Raw genomic sequence first — 19,527 nt, forward strand, 5'->3', positions numbered from 1 at the left:
GGTGGAGCAGGTGAGATTAGCCAGACCCGGGGAGGGGAAAGCGATCGGAGTGCGGGGGAGGCCGCCCGCCTCGCTTGCTCGCCTTTGCCTCTCCCTGCCCGCGTTTGGGAGGCGCGCTCTCCCCACCCCTGCTCCCGGAGGGCGGGTTTGAGGTAGTGGAGTTCGGGAGTGCGGGGACCACGTAGCGGGAGCCGGCCCCTGGCTAGGCTGCCGGAAGAGAGGGCGCGCCTGGGGCGCTTGGGGGCGCCTGAGGTCCTGAGCGGAGGCAGGACGGGGAGAAGGACAAGCTGCGGAGAACGGGGGTAGCCTGGGGGAATTTCAGCTGCGGGGTCCTGCGGACAGACCTGTTGGCAACCTGTGGGCCGCGCGCGGCGAGGGCTGGAGCTCTGATCGCGCCCTCTTCGCCCCGGGGCTCAGCCAGCGGCTCCCGCGGCGGCCCCCGCGCCGGACACGGGGAGAGGCAGCGGCTGCCAGGAAAGGGGCGGGGCTCGGCCGGGGGCGGAGGGACTCCAGGGCCACGCAGACAGCCCTGCAGACCCACACAGCGGGCGACCGGCTCGCGCGCCTGCAGGACCCCGAGAGCCGCGGGCGCCCCGGTTCTTCCCCTTCGACCCCCGCTTCGGTCCCGCCCCCCAAAAGTGCAAAACATTTAACAAAGTGTGCCGTGCCCCGCGGGCTAGGTTAGAGTCCCGGGGGCGAACAGCCGTGCTTGTCCGGCGAGTGGACTGGGGTCCGTGCACCCGGCTCGAGCCGTGGGTCTGGGTGTGCGAGGGCAGGCGGAGAGCGAGTGCGAGCGCGCTGCAGAGCCCGCGCCGAAACCCACGTCCCTTCGCCACTGTCCTCGGGATAGATGGATCCATTTCTGCTTTCTGACATTTTCCTTCTGGGGGGATGGGGGGGCGGAGAGAGGGAGAGAAGGGGGGAAGGGCAGAAAGGGGTGGGGGGAGAGAGAGGGAGAGAGAGGGAGAGAGGCAGAAAGGCAGTCAGCTTCCCCCAGCCCTGTTTTGTTTTCTCTAATTGGTCCTGGGGGAGGCGAGGAAATTGGACAGAGGCTGGGCCCGGAGAGCTGGGCTGCCTTTAATTGGCTCCTTTTTTTAACTGGAGGGGAATCAAACAGGAGAGCGAGCGACAAAGGGTGGGAGAGCGAGAGACCGAACGAGGAGCCGCGAGGAGGAGGGAGGAGGGGAGCGGGAGGAGGGAGGAGGTGGGGGCAGGCCGGGGGAGGCGAGGCGGGGGGAGCGCGGAATGAAAAGCTCGGGGTGGGGGGGAAAGCAGCACAGCGAAGCCCAAGTTGCCGAGCTAGCCGAGAGCTCCCACGGCCCGGAGCCCCGCGGCCGCCGCACCCGGGAGCCCGGCTCGGCCCGGCCCCGCCTGCTTTGGGCCCCCGCCGGCAGAGGCCGCCGGGCGGGGGCGGGGACGACCAACTTGGGGCGCGGCGCAGCCCCGCTCTCCAGAGAGCTCCGAGCCCGGGAGCGCCACCGCCGCGACCAGACGGCGGGAGCGGAGCGCGGCGAGCGGAGGCGGCGAGCGGCTCCAGCGCCGCAGCCCCGGCCTCGGCGAGAGCGCGAATATTTTTCAAACGACTCAAACTTTCCTTCTTTCCCCGCGTTCTGGGGCCTCTCTTGGATGGAATTGTTCTCCTGATTCCCGCGGGGCGCTGGGGCGCGATTCCTCCCCGGGGTTCCTCCGCGGCTCGGCTAACTTCGCGCGGGGACCCGTGGCTCTCGCCCCTCGGCGGAGCCCAGCCCGCGCTTCTCCCCGGCTCTGGAGGCCCAGAGTCGGGGCTTTTCGCCTCCGAGAGGACGCCTAGCCCGGCCCCCTTGGGTCGGGCCATTGAGCCCCCAGCACCGGCCGCAGAGCTGGAGACAGCGGATTAACGCGAGCCGAGCCCGGGCCTCCGCGCCCCCGCTCCACGGAGGGGCGTCCCCTGGGCGGGGAAACGACAAGTTTGTCAGTCGTCGGTGGCCTGTTGGATCCAAAAGCCTCCGCCTCCGCGGAGGGGTCCCTGGAACCCAGAACCCCGAGCGGACAGCCCTGGGGACCCGGAGAGGCTCGGCGGCCGGGCTCCTTGGGCCGGGGCGCTGGCTGCGGCGCCGGGCGCGCCGAGGCACCCGGGGCCAGGCCAGCGCCCCCTGCGTCCCCACGCGGGCAGCGGCCCCGCCGGAGGAGAAACCCGGATCGCTGCCGCCGCCGCCGCCGCCGCCGCCGCCGCCTCCTCAGTCTCCTGATCGCCGCCGCCGCCCCCACCGTCGCCTCTCGGAGAAGGGGAAGACGCAAGGGGCACCGAGGGGCCCCGGCGGATGCGCCCCCCACTGCCTCTCGGGCTGCGCCGCCTCGCGGGGATGAAGCACGGGCCGTGAAGATGGAGGTGACCTGCCTTCTACTTCTGGCGCTGCTCCCCTTCCACTGCCGGGGACAAGGAGTCTACGGTAAGAGCCCGCGTCCCGCTGTAAGCCCGCTCAGCCCCGCGCGGAAACTTTGCAAGAGGCGCGAAGTGCGCGCTGCGCGGGTTTGATGGGTACCCTGGCTCGGACTCTGGAGTGGATGCCCGGGTCCCCGCCCTTTTCCAGAGCGCGAGGAAATCGAGCTGGCTCCTTCAGCGCACGGAGGCAGGTCGTAGGGTCTGGCGTTAAGCCGGGGATGCCAGGGGGAGGTAGTATCCACTTTCCCAAACCCTGCCTGGGGAGGGAATGAATCGGAAGCCTTGAGAGCATCCAGTTGGCCCGGGAGACCCTGACAGACCGCACACTGGGGACTGAGAAAGCGACTTGCACCGAAATCTTGTCCCACCCTAACTCGGCCTCTGGAGTGGAAGCCAAGCGCTGCACGATCTGGAGTTGCGCGCGGCTGGCGGGTGAGCTGGCTGCCAGCTCCGCGGCCCAGCGGCGGGCTCGCCTTCCCAGCTCTCTCGCTGGGCTTCGCTTCTTGACAGCCCAAGCGGATGCAGGCATCCCCTAGATCCGGCTCCCACGACGCCAGGATCCCTTCTCGGACCTCTCCTGAGCCGGTTAGTTCTTCCTGTCCCCGGTTCTCAGCTACAAAACCCCAGCTCCACCTTCCTTCTCCCTGCGCGCACACAGACATTCAGCCACGGTCCCCGGGAAAGCAAACACGGCACGCGCCCGTCAGGTGACGTGTCCAAACTCTGCCTCCTGCCCACGCAGCTTTCCTCCCGCGTCCGCACGCCCGGCTCTCAGGCGCCAAGGGAACTTAGGCTACCCCCTTCTTCCTTCTCTCTCATGGGTTTTTTGGGGGAAAGATCCTGCGAGCCGGCATCATCCATTCAGGGTCACAAGGGCTCATCCCTCCCAGGAACCCCCCGTCTGAGTTCTAGCAGCCGGTAATGCCCTGACCCACAGCACAAAAAGTCTTTGGGGCCCGGTGGCCCTTGCCGTGCCTTCTCTTGACTGCAGGGTGGTCTGTGTGGGTCAGTTTTTTAATGCGGTGTAGCTGATGGAGTGGGGACGATTCTCTTTCCTTAGGGTGGACGACCTGAGTATTCACCTCTAAATCGGGAGAAGGTTTGAGCTGTTCTGGGGAGGGGGTGGGAGCTGAGGTATTGTCCTCTCAGTTGCCATCCTCAAGTGCAGATGCTAAAAGCCTCTTTCTGGGGATGCCTGGCAAGAGGGAGGGGTGTCCTGGCCGGGGTTGGGGGGGGCGGCGGTATCTGTGAGATGACATCTTCCTGGCCCTACACAGCTAGCTAGCTTGGGTTTAATTCCCCGGGGAGGCTGGCTCAGGCATCTGGCCAAACTCTGCTTCTTAATTAGTTTGTGTCTCTTACTGCCTGGCCCTTTACATAGGCCAGAAAGGGAAAGAAGGGAGAGGAATGCAGCAGGGACTGAGAGAGGCTGGGCTGTGGAGAGGAGCCCACTGAGCGGGTTCCAGAGGACTCGGCCTCCCCGGGGCAGGGGAAGATATCCGGGTGTACTGAGCGGGTCCTGTTTCTTTTTTTCTCCTCGAGATTTCCCTACAGCTTCACTGCCTCCTTAAGAGGTGACCTCAGGAGGGACCAGCCAAGGCCTCTGCCTTCTCACCACACCCAGGGGCTCTGGAGAGCGATGGGGAGCCCTCTGCCTCTGCTGCTGTCCTCCGCGCTGCTCTTCCCTCTCCATGCCCTTGGGCAGATCTGGCAGGCTCATCTCCTGGCCATCCGTCTCCTACATCCCTTCTAGCTTCTTGATCCTTCTCCAGGGCTGCATGAGACCGATCTCGAAGAGGCTCTCATGAGCCTAGCCTGGAAACCCCAGCCATGAGGGCAAGGGGTGGGGCGGTGGTCTCTGTGGACCCTCACTCATAGGACTCTGGGGCCAGGATTTAGCCGTTGCCTTATGAGTCCCCCTTTCCCTGTATTTTCTCCACTCCCTCGTGTGCCTGGGTTGTAGCTGCTCTCAGAGCAAACCAAGGTGGGCTTGGTGTACTGGGGCCAACCTGGAGCTCTTGGGTGACATTCTTTCCACTTGCCCTTTGAGAGTTTGCCTCCAAGGAAGTCTGGGGCCTCTGGGGAATTGCAGGGTGGATAGCCTTAATCGGGGTGGGTGGAGAGAATGGAAGATCTCGTGTGAGGAGAAGGATGGCAAGAGGCTATGATGCTGGAAATTTGGCCAGCTCTAGCAGAAGGGACAGCTACTCTATCACTGGGTCTGGGTTAAGAAACAGTATGGAGAGCTAGTTCTTCTGTGCCCCGCCCCCCACTCCAAAGCAGGTGAGAAAAGAGTAAGAGTGTGGGGGTGAGAGATGGTCACTCATGCCCATCCATCACTGTATGTCGGCACCCAGCGTGGTGCCTGGCACGGACAAACATTTGTTGCATGAATGAAGGGCCATTGCTGGGAGGAAGTTGAGGAAATACTTCTTGAAATTCTTTCTCCCCTAGAAGTCTGTCCAGGATGGTTTTCAGCAGGGTAGTGGGGGCTCTTTGAGAGTCTCTGCTTAGGGCGAGTCATGGAGTCCTAGGCTGGCAGCCAGAGGGCACCTTAGCTGCCGTGGCAGTGAGCGGGGAGGCAGAAGCTTTTACTCAAGGCACAAAAGATAAAAGTGTGCCTGGGCAAGGGAGTCCCTGCATCTTCACAGCCTGTGTGGCTAAGGGAGTGGCAGATTAATATGGAAGCTAAACTGAGAAGACGGAGGAAGAACAGGACGTGGAGGGTAAAGCCATCAGGATCTTGCCTGGGCCGTGGCTCTCTGCTGAGGCTGGTAGGAAGAAGGTGCCTGGAGCTCTATGCCTGGCACTTGTTGGCTCTGAGGCCCGCTGTCCACAATAGGCTTGGGGAGGTGCCTTCAGTCTGGTCAGGTGGCTTTGCTCTTGGGAGCACAGATGCTGTGGCAGCTGAGTCCTGGAGCAGATGGTCCATTTGGAGCTGGTCTCCTCTTCCCTTCCGCCTCCCAATCTCCTGGGCCAGTTTGTTGTGCTCCGGGGTGGATCTTGTAATCTGCTTTCTGGCATGCCAGAGGGAGGTGGGCTGGCCACAGAGACCTCGTTTTGGGGCAAAGATAGTAGCCAGGTGATAGAGGAGAAGTGTCCTGTGTGTGGTTAGCATCAGAGAACACCCTCTCCTCCACCCTGGCTTCCTCTCTTCCTCCCATAGCCACTGGACTTCCAGCCAGCAGCAGGTCAGTGGGACTCCTCTGCCTTTCAAAAACACAACAAACCCCTGGATTATTTAATATGCAGGAGTGGGAATTGACATTATCCTTAAGACAGGTTGTTTGCAACTTACTGGTGGAAGTCAAAATATTTCACTAAAGGTGTCATCAGAAACTACTATCCTATGCTAATTTTTGTGGGAACATGAAGACAGATGTTGAATAATTTGACAAGAGCAACATAGCTTACAGAATTATCACCAAGTCAGGCTTTTTCCCCCTCTTCTGAGGGGTGCGGAAAGGGAAGTTGAGGAGGTGTGTCTCCCAGTGCCATCTTCTGGGTGTTGATCTGGGTGTGGGGACTCTTGGGAGTTGACACTGATATTTCTACCCCATGCCTTGAAACTGGCTGCCTGCTGGTGAAGGAAGTCATAGCATATGAAAACTCTGGCCTCCCAGGACAAGCAGAAGGCTTGGGGTTTTCTAAGTATCCTTGAGAAGGTCCCTGCCTCTTGTCCCTTCTTCCTTCTCAGTTATGGAAACTACACGAGGGAGAAAGAGGACCTTGTGTTCACAAATCCAGCCTGTTTTGTTTGCTTTGTCAGCATTATCTGCACCCCCACCTCCCACCTTCCAAGTTTAAGTTGGCCCCTCAACTAGTCTGAGGGCTCCCAGGCCTCATTTCAGGCAGGAGAGTCCCCCCTTCAGGTCAAGATCCACATGACGTCCCACCCTATGCTGCAGGCTGCAGATCTGTGCTTCCTGTCTGGAAGGGGGCTCTGGGAAATGAGGGTGGTTTAGAGAGGAGGAGTTTGTTTATTAGCTGGGAAAGCACCTCTTCCAGGGGCTGGCTGTGGACGTGCTGAGAGCCTCCTTGTAATTGGCCAGACCTGACTGTTAGCTGCTGGGGCCAGGGTGGCAAAGCCTCATTTAGAGCCTGGTATTAGCTCTGCTTTGCTGGAACATGGAGGGACGGGGCGGGGGGCTCCACAGGGAGAATGGAGGGAGCTAATCACAGCCGCCAAGGCCAGCAAATGAATGATGCAGGAAATCAATACCTGGGGGCGGGAGTGGAAATCCGGGCAGTGGTAGCGGCCACTGCTTCTCCCCAGCTGCCCAGGAGGCACGAGCAGGACTGGGAGGAGTGAGACAGCCAGGAGTGTGAGGCCCTCCTCTCCCCCACATCCTCCCCCATCCCCACCCCGCTCCCTTCCGTCTTCCTCTCCCCTACTCTTACCTGTTATCTCCTGGTGGCTGGGTTCACAGAGGTTGGGCCAGGAGATGCCCCATCAGGCAAAAACACGGAACCTAGGAAACAGGCCCTTGGGTCGCTCAGTCCTGGATGAGCCCTCCCCGACTCTGACCTGCCTCTGGGCTCTGGGGCCTGATGAGGGCTCAGGTGCCTGTGGACCCTGCCCTGCGCCACTGGCACTGCTGCTCCAGGTGTGGCCAGCAGGGGGAGGGCTTGGCCATCACATTGCTTCTTGCCTTTCCTGGGCTCCCTTGGCCTCAAGCCTCCCAGTAGGATGAGAGTTATTCTAATTACTTAGCCTCCGGAGGGCCTTCTGAAGCTCCAGACTCCCCCCATTAGCTCCCGTGTTCCCACCCTAGCATCCAGGGCATTTGCCTTTGGTCAGAACCACACTTCCGACACCCTAGGTTGGAGGAGAGCTTCCTGGTGGGGTTTGGCTGGGTTGGTTCCTGACCCTTGGGGCTGTGTGCAGAACAGGGGCTCATGCTCTGGCAGAGCTGCCTCTTTGAGAACCTGGGTATGGCCCCTCTTCTGCATCTTCCTCCCCACAGTCAGAAGACCCTGCTGGGCACTGGTACTGGGTGTTAAAGGGCCCCTTTTGCGTTTAGATGCTGATACGGGAGGCAAGAGCAATGCCTAACTCAAAGGAATGAACCTTTTTTTCTTAATGCAGTCTCCCTTTTCGCACGCCTATGAGTAACCTGTGTTTTCTGCAAAAACAATCAGAAAACATAGAAGTATATGGAAGAAAGCAAAACTCACTTGACATCTTGCACTGCATTCGATGATGATTCAGGCACCTTCTTGTACAGAGAGGACTGCACTTTTCTTTTTTTCATTTAGCCTCATCAGGTCTTCGTCGTGGCGCATGGGATCTTTTGTTGTGGTGCGTGTGCTCAGTAGTTGCAGCGTTTGAGCTTAGTTGCTTCACGGCATATGGGATCTTAGTTTCCTGGCCAGGGATGGAACCCCTGTCCCCTGCATTGCAAGGCAGATTCTTAACCACTAGCCTACCAGGGAAGTCCTAGGAGTGAATATTTTAGGGAGAATTGTTGGTTATAACAACAACATCTTATAGGTGTGTAAATGCCACGTGCATTAACAAGCATTTTCACACCTCTTCCTGCTTTGGTTCCATAACATTCTGAGAGGTCAGAACGGTGGGTCCTATGGTCCCCATTTAATAGATGACGAAACCAAGGTTGTAGGAGTGTAAGGATTTGCTCAAGGTCATACAGCTGGTAGGAAGTGGCTTGGAGACTCGATCCCAGTGGGCCTTCTGATTTGGAAGTAGGAAAACATGGTGTCCGTCTCCTGTGTGCTCACTCAGTCATGGCCAACTCTTTGTGACCCTGTGGACTGTAGCCTGCCAGGGTTCTCTGTCCATGGGGTTCCCGAGTAAGAACACTGGAGTGGGTTGCCATGCACTCCTCCAGGGGATCTTCCCCACCCAGGGATCAAACCTGCATCTCTTATGTCTCTCTCATCCATCAGCAGGTGGATTCTTAACCACTAGTGCCACCTCGAATGCCTGGCGTGCCTCTCACTATCCATTAAGTTACTGAGTACCGCCCTGATTAAGGCCCTGTTCTGAGCATTGACAGGGCTACTGAGATAAATAAGATGCAGGCTCTGCCCTCAAAGAGAAGGAGAGAGGAATCACATACAAGACAGTGGTTCCTGGGAGATCTTGATAAATGCCGTGTGGCAAGGGCAGATAAAGGGCTGTGGGGATTCCAAGGGGGAGGAAATTACTTCCAAAGCCTTTTAGAGGAGGGGGCATTTGAACTGGCCTTGACAAATAGAAGTAAGGAGCGAGAAGGGCATCCCTGGTGGATGGCTTATTATGGCAAAGGCAAGGAGGATGTGTATGTGTTGGGGGGGGCGGGAGGGAGTAGTGAGTCATTGATTTGGGCTGGAACGTAGGTTGAAAGGGAGTCAGGGCAGTGAGAGTTGGAGCAGTAAAAGAAAAGTAATAAAAATTGCTACCATTAACTTCCCAAGATGAGATCAGGAATATGTGTTGTCTTCTTTAATCCTTATCACAATCCCTTAAGGGAGAGTCATTCATCGGCCCATTTTATCAAAGAGTAAACTGACGGCTCAGAAGGGTGAATTTACTTGTCCAAGTGGCAGAGCTGGGCTTGAACCCAGATTTGCTGATTATAAGGCCTGTGCCTAGAGGCAGTAGGCTGGACTCTTGGGTTTGGGGGATAGTATTGGGAGAGTCTTGAGCAGGTGAATGGGTTGATATGATCCCGGGAGCTCATATTAGGCTGGGTAGTCCTGTAGCTGTGTGTTTTGAGGAGGCTGTGGTTAAGAGGAGGAAGACTGGTCAGGAGATCTGGCAGTTGTTTGGCAAGGTTGTAGTGAGAGCTTGATCCAGGGTGGTGGCTATGAGAATGGACAGGAAGGAGTCAGTATAAGAACTGCTGCCAATCGACACACATTTGAGTTTGGCTCTGGGTGGAGCACCTGTGAATTTGGTGAAAGAAACACGCTCTTGTTCTCCTAGAGTTTAAGTTCAAGTTGAAGGGAGACAGGCAGTAAAGAAGTCAGTGAATAAGTATATAATGCATTCTCTGGTGATGAGTTCTACACAAAAAGGCAAAGCAGCCAAGTTCAAGTTCATATACATTAGTTAAGAGTAAGGGTGCTACCAGAGTGGGTCTACCCTCCCCAAGCAGAGAGTAGGGGTGCTACCAGAGTGGGTCTCCCCTCCCCGAGCAGAGACCTGAACATGCCTGAGGAAGGAAGTCCCACAGACATCTGCAGGAAGTGTGATCCAGGCAAGAGAATAGCCAGTGCAAGGGCCCTGGGGTAGAAACATGCCTGGACTGTTTAGTAACAATGGGGAGTCCAGTATGGCTGCAGTGGAGTGAGCCATGGGGAGTAGGAGGTGGGATTAGAGAGTTAATGGGGCCAGATTGTTTGCCGCCAGGAAGGCTATAGAAGGTCTTTGGGCTTTATTCTCAGAGAAGTGGGAGCCCTGGGAGGATTTTGAACAAAGGAGGGGCATGAATTGACACCTTTTTAATAGAATCTCTCTGGCCACCATGGAGAGACTAGACTGTAGCAGGTTGGGGATGGGGGTGTGGGACGGATCCAGTAGAGACTGTTATAAAGGCGAGAAGTGAGACTGTCCAGTCGCTAGGTCCTGACAGTGTCTCAGGGCTCAGCCAAGGGATAGGAGCTGTTTGGAGTTCGGAAGCTTGGCACACAATGGCAATGAGATAGAACAAAGACCACAGGAAGTCAGACAGGTTTGGCACAGTGGAGTAAAGTAGTTCAACATCCGGACTTCTGGTAAGGAACCCGGGTTTGAACCAGCTGCGAGAGTCCGAGAAATTACATCTGCTTTTAAAGCTGTGGCTTTACTGCTTGTCAGATGGGTTTGTGATAAGCATGCAATGAGCCATACCTGGGAAGCCCTGAGCACTGTGCCGGGCACTTAGCAAGTCCTCTGTGAATAGTTTTTGGGTTTTTTTTTAAGTCTTTATTGAATTTGCTACAATATTGCTTCTGTTTTACGTTTTGATGTTTTGGCCCAGAGGCATGTGGGATCTTAGCTTCCTTACCAGGGGTGGAACCCGCACCCCCTGCACTGGAGGGTGAAGTCTTAACCACTGGACTTCCAGGGAAGTCCCCTGAGTGAATGGCTTTATTTGAATGACAGTGTTGGTGCAGTTTTGAACTTCATGCGATTCTGGCACTGGGATGTCTGGGAGAGATGTGGATGGAGCAGGTGGACGTGGGTGGGGGGCGCTCAGGAGGGAGACATCTGTTCTGAGAGATGGACTCGCATATCTGGATTTATGTCCACACAACGATGTGGGCTGAGACCACGAGGTGGGATGAAATTGCCAAGGAAGTGTCCAGCAGAAACTAACACAACGCTGTAAAGCAACTACACTCCAGTACACATTTTCTAAAAAATGGCCAACAAAGGATAGACTGAGAGGAGGCTGGGCTAAGACCGGTGCCCTGGAGGGCGGGGGAGGAGATGGTGGAGACAGACCAGGTGGCCCCAGGGAGCTAGGAGGAGATTCGAGAGAGGACGGGGATCAGAAAGCCAGGGAAGGGACAGAGTCCAGGGGAGAAAGGACCATCTGAGATGGGAGAGGAGCTGGAGCAGGGCCATCTGGGGACTGGGAGGTTGGTGGGGAGGTGGCTGCAGCATAGAGTGGGGTCTTCAAGGGTCAGTGGGAGGCCCCTGGGGATTTCTGATTTGGTGGGTCCGAGGCTGAGCAGAGACAATGCATTTCCAACAAACTCCTGGGGGATGCCGGTGCGGCTGGCCCAGGGGTTGCTCTTTGAGCAGCAAGAGTAGGCAGGAAAGAGGTTGGACTCAGATGGGACCACCTGGGTTGGCAAGCCAGGGGGCGCAGCTCACTGAGGGCCCCTAACCCGGGAGTCTTGCCTCTCTGAGCTCAGCGTCCTTATCTGGAAGGCTGGTTCAGGCACGCCCACTTCTTGGGATTGCCGAGGAGCTGAGAGGGATAGCACTTTGTAAACTCTGAGGCGCACTATGAGGACTCTGTTTCACGAGGGCTGGCGGGCAGATGGTAGGGAGCCCCGGGTATGGGTGGTGTACGGAAGCAGGAGGTGTGGGCCACAGGCCAGGGAGGGCTGGAACCCCAGTTTCCCTCGCCAAGCCGGGCCTTCCGCCCGTGAGAAGCTGGAGCTGCAGTGGAAGAGGGAGGTGACCTCTGGGGGGGAAGGGTGACGTGTGTGGGCCTGGAGTTGCTGCTGGGCTGGCCTCGGAGGTTCCACCCCAGGCTCTCCTTGGTTCCTTTCCAGTCCCAGAAACTCAGCCGAGATTGACTTTGGTGATCTGGAGGGCTGGAAGCTGTGCAGAGAAATGGTTCTCAGCCTGGGCAGCCTGTCAGAACCACCTGGAGAGCTTTTTCAACAACAGATGCCTGGCTCCGCCCCCAGACCTCCTGAATCAGAAACTCTGCAGGTGGTATCAAGGCAGCTGTGGTCGGAAGAGCCCTCCAGTTGATTCCTGGGCACAGCTGGTGTAGGCAGCGCATCTGAATGAGTCAGGCCCAAGCAGATGCCTTCTTCCCTTGGGTTTTCTGAGGGCATCTCTGCGTTTTCCAGGTCACCGTCCAAGCTTTGTTTCTACCATGATCATCTGGACACTTGGGTCTTAAAAAAAAAAAAAAAAAACCCTCACTATTTTTTAAATGATAAACCAGGGGACTTTCTAGTTTTGTGGTTCTAACTGGAGCATCTAGGCTAGGAGCCTAGGAGACTGGATTCTCTTGCCCTTCTTCTAGCCAGGGATTTTGCAGTCTCGAACCTAGAGAGACCCTAAGAAACTGCTCTAGGAATATCATTTTCAGTGATTTTCAATAGGCAAATTATGTTACCTTTTGGAAATGTGGCCTTTTTGTTCATTCTCTTCTCATTTTAATTTAGAGAAAATGAAAATTTCAGAGCTGGACCACATTGCAGCAGTTCAATGTAAAGCAAGCAGATATTGAATGAGTATCTGCTGAGTATCTGGAGGGGCAGTTGGTGCTGTGGCTGCAGAGGTGAAGGCCACCTGCCCCCAGGAGCTCGCAGTGCAGCGGGAGAATGGAGTCTTTCCCAGTGTCCTCACCTTACAGTTAGAAAAGCTGAGGCTCAGCTCAAGGGACTTGCCAAGGCCCAGCAGTTAGCAGGTCGTGGAGTCAGGATTTGAACTCAAGGCTGCCCAATGCCAAGTCTCATGCTTGGCTGAGTGTGACCTTCCTGAGGGCAAGAACTGACCATTGTTTTGTTCCCCAGCTTGTGCTGTGGGTGATGGGGTGCTGAGGAGGACCCTCAGTCCTATGTTGTTGTTGAGTCACTCAGTCATATCTGACTCTTTGCAGCCCCGTGGACTGCAGCACACCAGCTCCTGGAGCTTGCTCAAACTCATGTCCATTGAGTCGGTGATGCCATCCAGCCATCTCATTCTCTGTCGTCCCTGTCTCCTCCTGCCCTCAATCTTTCCTAACATCAGGGTCTTTTCCACTGAGTCAGCTCTTCCCATCCGGCGGCCAAAGTATTGGAACTTCAGTTTCAGCAGCAGTCCTTCCAATGAATATTCAGGATTGTTTTCCTTTAGGATTAACTAGTTTGATCTCCTTGCAGTCCAAGGGACTCTCAAGAGTCTTCTCTTGTCCTATACCAGTTAGGAATCACATTCGGAAGACTTCCCTGGCAGTCCAGTGGTTAAGACTCTGCCCTTCCAGTACAAGAGGCGCGGGTTTGATACCTGGCTGGAGGACTAAGATCCCACATGCCGTGCTGGGAGGCCAAAAAAAAAAAAAAAAGGGAGTCACATTTTGTTGCCAGAACCAAAGAACTGACTACAGAGTCTCAAACAAATTAAAGTGACTTTCTTAAGTCTAGAAGTAGGCTATGCACGGCTGTGCTGGTGGCTCCTTGCTCCCTAGAGATCCAGGTCCCTTTCATCTTGCTCTTCTGATCTCCTTATAGTGGTGCTTCTCAAACCTCCTGCATATTAGAATTATCTGGGAGTGTTAACAAAAAAAAGCGTTTAGGTCATATATCAAATAAATCAGAATGTCTGGGAGTGGGAACCAGGAATCAGCATTAAAAAAAAAAAATCCCCAGGTGATTCTGATGTGCCAGCAAAGTTCAGGAACCTTTGCCTTAGAGCATTTTGCCTCAAAGTCGCCAAAGCGCTGCTGGGGCTCAGCCATCATGACACATTGCGGACAGGAAGAAGGAAGGAACACTTACAAGGGTGAGTCATTTACCCAGTCAGAAAAGTTGAGTCAGCTTTTCCAGGAGCCCCCTCCCAATGATGTCTGCTTACATCTTACTGGCCCTTCTTAGGTGAGGGAGGTTGAGAAATACAGCCTCTTAGATGGATTCTCACCTAAGAAAACGTCAGGGTTTATTTAGATAGAAGGGGAGAATGAAAGCTGGGTAGGTAATGAGCAGTCTTTACCACAAATCCCCACCTCGGGATCAGCTGGTGTTTCTTGAAATGAGCAGATTTAGATGGATGTGAACAGCTGTTCCTCTCCCCACCTCCCTGGACTCTGCCAGCCTAGTTCAGGTGGGTGGGTGGGTGGGTGGGGGGCTCTGGCTGCTCCAAGGACGCCCAGAGGAACCTTAGAGAAGACGAAGCCAGGGCAAGGAAGAGGCTTGCTAGCGCCCCCCGCCCGACTTTCCTATGAGGCCCAGCTGCCCATCTGCTAGAGCTCGTATCCTCCTCCTCCCAACACACTGTTCATTCATTTATCCTTCTGTGAGGCTGTTCATTTCCCCTGGTTGGTACCTCTCTCCTCTAGCAGGTGGTTGCTCAGTCTCAGCTGCAGGAGAGCTCTGTGGACCCTTCTTATTCGAGGAGGCAAGAAACTGAGGGACTCTTCCAGAGGCCATGGTCTACCCCATCTTTCTGCCCCTCAGTAGGCCCCACACCCACATGAGCCCGGGCCACCCCACTGCTGTTTGCTCAATGTCTCGTCCTTTGTAGGAAAGTTCTTCTGATTGTCTAACCTTATTTCAACTTGCTGTAGTATAACATCTTATCAGAAAGTTTCAGGTGACTTCCTTGGTGGTCCAGTGCCTTGGGAGTCCACGCTCCTGAGGCAGGGGGCCTGGGTTCGACCCCTGGTTAGGGAACTAGATCCCACATGCCGCAATTAAAGATCCAGCACAGTCAAATAAATAAACGTGAAAAGATTCAGGAGCTGAGGTCTTTAAGCTGAGCTTGAATATCTCCTTGGCTCTGAGACTTTCCCTCTGTAATTCTTAAGAAACTCTAAATGAAGGCACTTCTCCCACCTCTGAGAGGGACATCGGGAGGGTAGAGGTGAGGAGGGAGTTCGATTCTGGTGGCTTCCTCTACCTGGGTTTGGCTCTGGTGTTCGAGTAAAATGCAGGGGGCCTTTGATCCCCTGGAGAAGGGAACGGCAACCCACTCCAGTATTCTGGCCTGGAGAATTCCATGGACTGTATAGCCCATGGGGTCACAAAGAGTTGGACATGACTGAGTGACTTTCACTTGGGGAGGCCAGTTTATCTCCAGCAAAATACAGAAGCTCACAAGGCAAGCTGAAGGTCTGGGCTGTCATAAGACCTGGCTTTACTTGCCTTCCTGGAATAAGGCCACACAGTAGACACAGAGAAGGCCAGCTTGAGGGTGTGGCAAGAGCTCAGCTGCCAGCCAGTGGCCTTAAGTGACCCAGAGGCACTGGAACGTCAAAGATTCAGTGCAGGAAGAGACTGAGGCCAGAGGAGGTGAGGTCAAGGTCACACAGCAATTAGGTGCCAAGACTGAAGTTAGAAGTCACGTCCAGGGACTTTCCAGCTGGGTCTTTCTCATTCTCTATTATTCTGCAGGCTCAGGAAAAGCCAGGACATGACTGCATGGCATTTATAAGCCCAGTTCATACCCACATCTCTAATAAAGCTCCCCTCATCCCTGTAAACTGCATGTCTTATTCCTGGGCCTCACTTCCTTGGGACTACAGGATCTGGGGTTCACCCTGAGTCCAGGCCTCCTGGTTAGGTGTTAGAATCCTTTAATGAGGTGTCAGGAAGGCCCTGCTCCTTGTAGGTGGAGGAGGCAGTCATCTTGGTAGATGAACTGGAGGTTGCTACCAATCTCCACCAGGCCCTACATCTCTGTCACATGGCCTAAGTTCCATCTTAAAGTCATTATTCATGTTAGCTGATGGAAACACAGTCACTGTTTCCAGAAGGTTGTCCTGGGAGTACCAAGCATCTTTCCAGCCTTTTCCAGTGATCCAGGTTGGTTGATCACATGAGTTGGATCTTGAAGCACTGGTATTCAGGAAAGGAGGTTTCCAAGGAAGAGACAGGTGAGGTAAGGGAGCGTGGTAGGGTATTTGGTGTGTGTTTGTGTGTGTGTTTGTATGTTTGTCTTAAGCAACATGAGAGCCCCAGGTACAGTCCATGTGAGAGGTTTAATAGTGGACACCTTGATAGTCATAATTGGTTTGGATTCATTGTCTTAGCTTGAGTTCCCCAGAAGCGATCCTGAGACGAGGAGCCAAGTGCGGGTGGTTTATTTGGAAGATGAGCCGGGGAAGCTCTGATGGAGGAATGGGGATGAGAGACAGGGACATAAAGCAACCAATGGGAAGGTGCGTTGTCAAGCCAGTCACCACCGTGTCCCTTTGGGGCCCTCTGGGACACTGTGTAAAACATACTTAAGAGTCATCCCACCGTGGGGATGTGGGAGCTGGGGCCTGAATACACTAATTCCCATCTGTTGTTGGGAGGGCTGCCCCAGGGAGTGTTAATTTCCTGGTACTCGGCCCACTGCACATGCACACGCTGGCAGCGTGAGCTCTAGTGAAGCTCACATTGAGAGAAGCAGTGCTGGCTGTTGTGTGTTGCAATGGTGAGGGGAGGGAATACGGGAGAAGAGGGGATATGGGTGACAGAGGACGAGATGGTTGGGTGGCATCCCCGACTCGATGGACATGAGTTTGAGCAAACTCTGGGAGATGGGGTGAAGGACGGGGAAGCCTGGTGTGCTGCAGTGCATGGGGGTAGCAAAGAGTCGGACACGACTGAGCAACTGGACAACAACAATTGGCAGGGGGCACCTACAGCCTGTACTACCTCCTGGCTGAGCCATCAGTCTTGCTTTTTCAGATCCAGCCTGCTTTGCTGAACTCTTTGTTCTTAGAACTTGTCTTCTGTATGAATCATCTCCGAGTCCAGTGTGAAAACTCTCTCCTGTGGCCATGAACTCTGTGAGCTGCTCATTTGCTTCCTAGGATCCTGGGAACAGAACCTCCAGCACGTCAATTTCTCCAAGACCTTCCTGATAGAATCCAGACTCTCCCTGAAGGATTGAGGGGACCCTATAGTGGGGGAGGGCAGGGCGGAGGGTCACTGGGCACCAACTCAAGAGTCTATAGGTCCTTTGGGCATGCTACCAGAGGCGTGACCATTAGCTTCCCATCTGCTGAATTCAAGACTAAGAAAGAGACAGGAATGATCTCTGAGACTAGAAGACTGCCTCTTCTTTCTGCAGGCAGGATTCTGTGTGGGTTAGAAGGCTGATTGCATTCTGTCTACTCCCCTCTCCAGGCATCACACCTTCTCCCGTGGGCCAGGCTCACCTGCTTCCCTGGATGTCCTGGGGCCTATGGGGCAGGATCAGAACAACACCTCGGTCCTATTGTGAATTTCCCTCTGTCTTTCATTACCAGCGGGGACCTGTGATTAACTAATTAATTAATCAGATGTTTACTGAGCACCTCCTGTGTGCCAGACACTGTTCTAGGTGCTAAGAACACAGCACAAAGCGATGATCTAGAATCACAGCCTTGTGGAATCAGAGCCAAGAAGAAACTTAGAACATATGTCATCGTTTGTCAGAAAAGAAACTTGAGGCTGAGAGAGGGCAAGAGAAGTTCTCAAATCACACAGCAAACAGACAGCCCAGCTTGAGAAATCGTGGAAAGTCAGAGGTAACGGGCGTAGAGATCACCTAGCTGAACTGGTCAGTTTTTAGAGATTGAAGCCAGTGGTCAGAGGTGAAAGGTCACTCCAAGTTCTGCCTGCCAGTGAATGCAGCCTTCTCTCCCACTTCTATCTCCCAAGTCAGGTCTGGGCTCTAGGTTACTGAGAGGAGTATGTGTGTGCGTGTCATAGCTTCTCATGCCAAGGGCAGCAGGCAGGAGACACAAGAGACTTTCCCCACCTCCTTATGGGGCATTCAGAGGCTGCAGCAAGCCCTCCCCTCCCCTCTTGCCTTTCCCCAGCTCCCTGTACAGCTGTGGCCCCTGGCGTTGCCCACTGGCACAGTGGCCTTGGGCGATGCTGGGGGAGCTCAGCACTGAGGGATGCCCTAAAGTGCCGGAAGCACTGCCACGCTGTCTGGCTCATTGCCTCCCTCACTTTCTCGGGAGCTGAGGGAGCAGGGGCTGTGGGGCTGTCTAGGCGAGGGTGGGTTGCACCCCCTAGTCTCTTCCCGCTCATTCATTGGAGCTGGGACCAGTGAAGGCAGTGGCTTCTTTGGGCTCCCCCTGCAGAATTATAGAGCCAGGCTGAGGGGTGAAAGGAGTGATTGATGGGGAGCTGTGGTTGCTGGTAGAGATCAGTGTGTGTGTCTGTCTGTCCGTCTGTCTGTCTGTATATGGAAAACCATTGTCAGGAGATAAAATGCTCGCATTGGAAACTTCAACAGGAGCTGGAACGCACTCCCCAAGTCCTCTCGCCTCTGGGCATGTACACTTCATCAGTGTTTTTCATGAATATATAAATATACGTGGACACGCATGTGCTGAAGGTATGCATATGTGTGGCGATACACACAAGAACATGGGTTTATGTGCAGGGAGTCCTGTATGTATGTGTGTGGAGGGCACTGCAGACCTCTTTGGGGGATTCTCTGGATCCGCCTTCATCCCACTGTTCCCCCGCCCCTGGCGGCCCCTGGTTGTCCTTGCCTTGACTCCTAGGGCCATCAGCCCAGCACTCTGTCTGGCCTGGATTATAACTACCTGCTACCTCTTCTAGGAGGCCTGGAGTGGGGGTAGGGACAGGCCGAGGCTGGCCTGAAGCTCCTGGCTAATTTTCCCGGCCTCCATCGATCCAGCAGCTTCTCCTGAGTCTATTAGCAGTCGGCGAGTGAAAATATCCCCCATCGCAAGCCCTGACCTGAGACAGGGAGGAATCCATAGCAATTTGTTCAAACAGAGGGAAGCATTTCCCTCTGATTTGTATTTCAATTTATTCCAAGCTGGGGGGGGGGGGTCAGGGTGGGGGTGGGGCGAGACCTGGCATGGTGGCCAGAGTTGGGCCCCCAGGCTGTCCCCCTTGGCACCCCTGTGCCAGCTGGGGTGGCAGCTGGTACTCCCCATGGTTCCTGGGGGTGGGGGCTGCAGAGGGGAGGGTGGGGCCCAGCAAGGGGGACGGGAAGAGAGACCCGCCAGCCTTCCCAGCAGGCCCTCCTCGGCTGGAGAGCTCAGTTGTGGATTCGATTTTCACAAAATACAAAGCCGCCAGCTTGGAGCCTCTCTCCCAGGCACTGGGGCCTCTGCCAGGCGTGCGCTCACCCGCTGTGCCTGTGCCAGGGTGGGGGCTGGGCTGGGCGCATGGACCCAGTGGCCCCAGCTGGGGTGAGTGGCGGAGGGTGGGGTGGGGACTCTTATTCTCCTAAAGCCCTCCCCAGCCATCCTGCTAGGAACAGAACTGCTCAGGCTTGGAAGGGAGCTGGCACCTTGGAGAGTTCCCGGGCAGGGCGGAGAGCCCCTCACTGCGGGAGCCCTGAGCAGTGCTCACGTTTCATTCCTGGACTGAGCAGACCAGAGCTCACAGGTGTCCCAACCTAGGAAGTCTCTTTTGAGCACCTGTGATAACAGTAGCTCTGGCTGACATTTATTAAGTACCAGCTGCTTGCTGGGCACTGGCAAGCACCCAGTTTTTGCAGGGTCCTGGCTTCCTCCTGCCCCTCATTCTCCTCAGTCTTCTGCCACGTCCCTCACCTATCCCTGCTCACTGTTTTCAGTTTTTCCTGGGGACAACGTCTCCTTTCCTCCTGAGAGTGGCCCTAATGACTGATGTCTCTGCAGCTCCCCCCGCCCAGCCCCCGCCGACCAGCTTTTCCATGGGACTCCACAAACAGGCTAGCTCCCTTTCTTCTGGATCACTTTCTTTGGCTGCACCTTGCCTTCTCATCCCCACCAGGGTCCAGG

At 55.5% G+C, this 19,527-nt stretch overlaps 1 protein-coding gene across 1 annotated transcript in view; it reads left to right on the top strand.

The window, feature by feature from the left end:
• The window catches only part of MDGA1 (MAM domain containing glycosylphosphatidylinositol anchor 1), a 60,285-nt gene continuing 43,021 nt past the window's right edge, over nt 2,264-19,527 (top strand). The window contains exon 1 of the mRNA XM_018039244.1: nt 2,264-2,429. Coding sequence (XP_017894733.1) covers nt 2,363-2,429 — 67 coding nt within the window. The 5' untranslated portion in view covers nt 2,264-2,362. The remainder of the gene's footprint in view (nt 2,430-19,527) is intronic.

The sequence above is a fragment of the Capra hircus genome, chromosome 23, assembly GCF_001704415.2.
Source record: "Capra hircus breed San Clemente chromosome 23, ASM170441v1, whole genome shotgun sequence".
NCBI lineage: Eukaryota > Metazoa > Chordata > Mammalia > Artiodactyla > Bovidae > Capra > Capra hircus.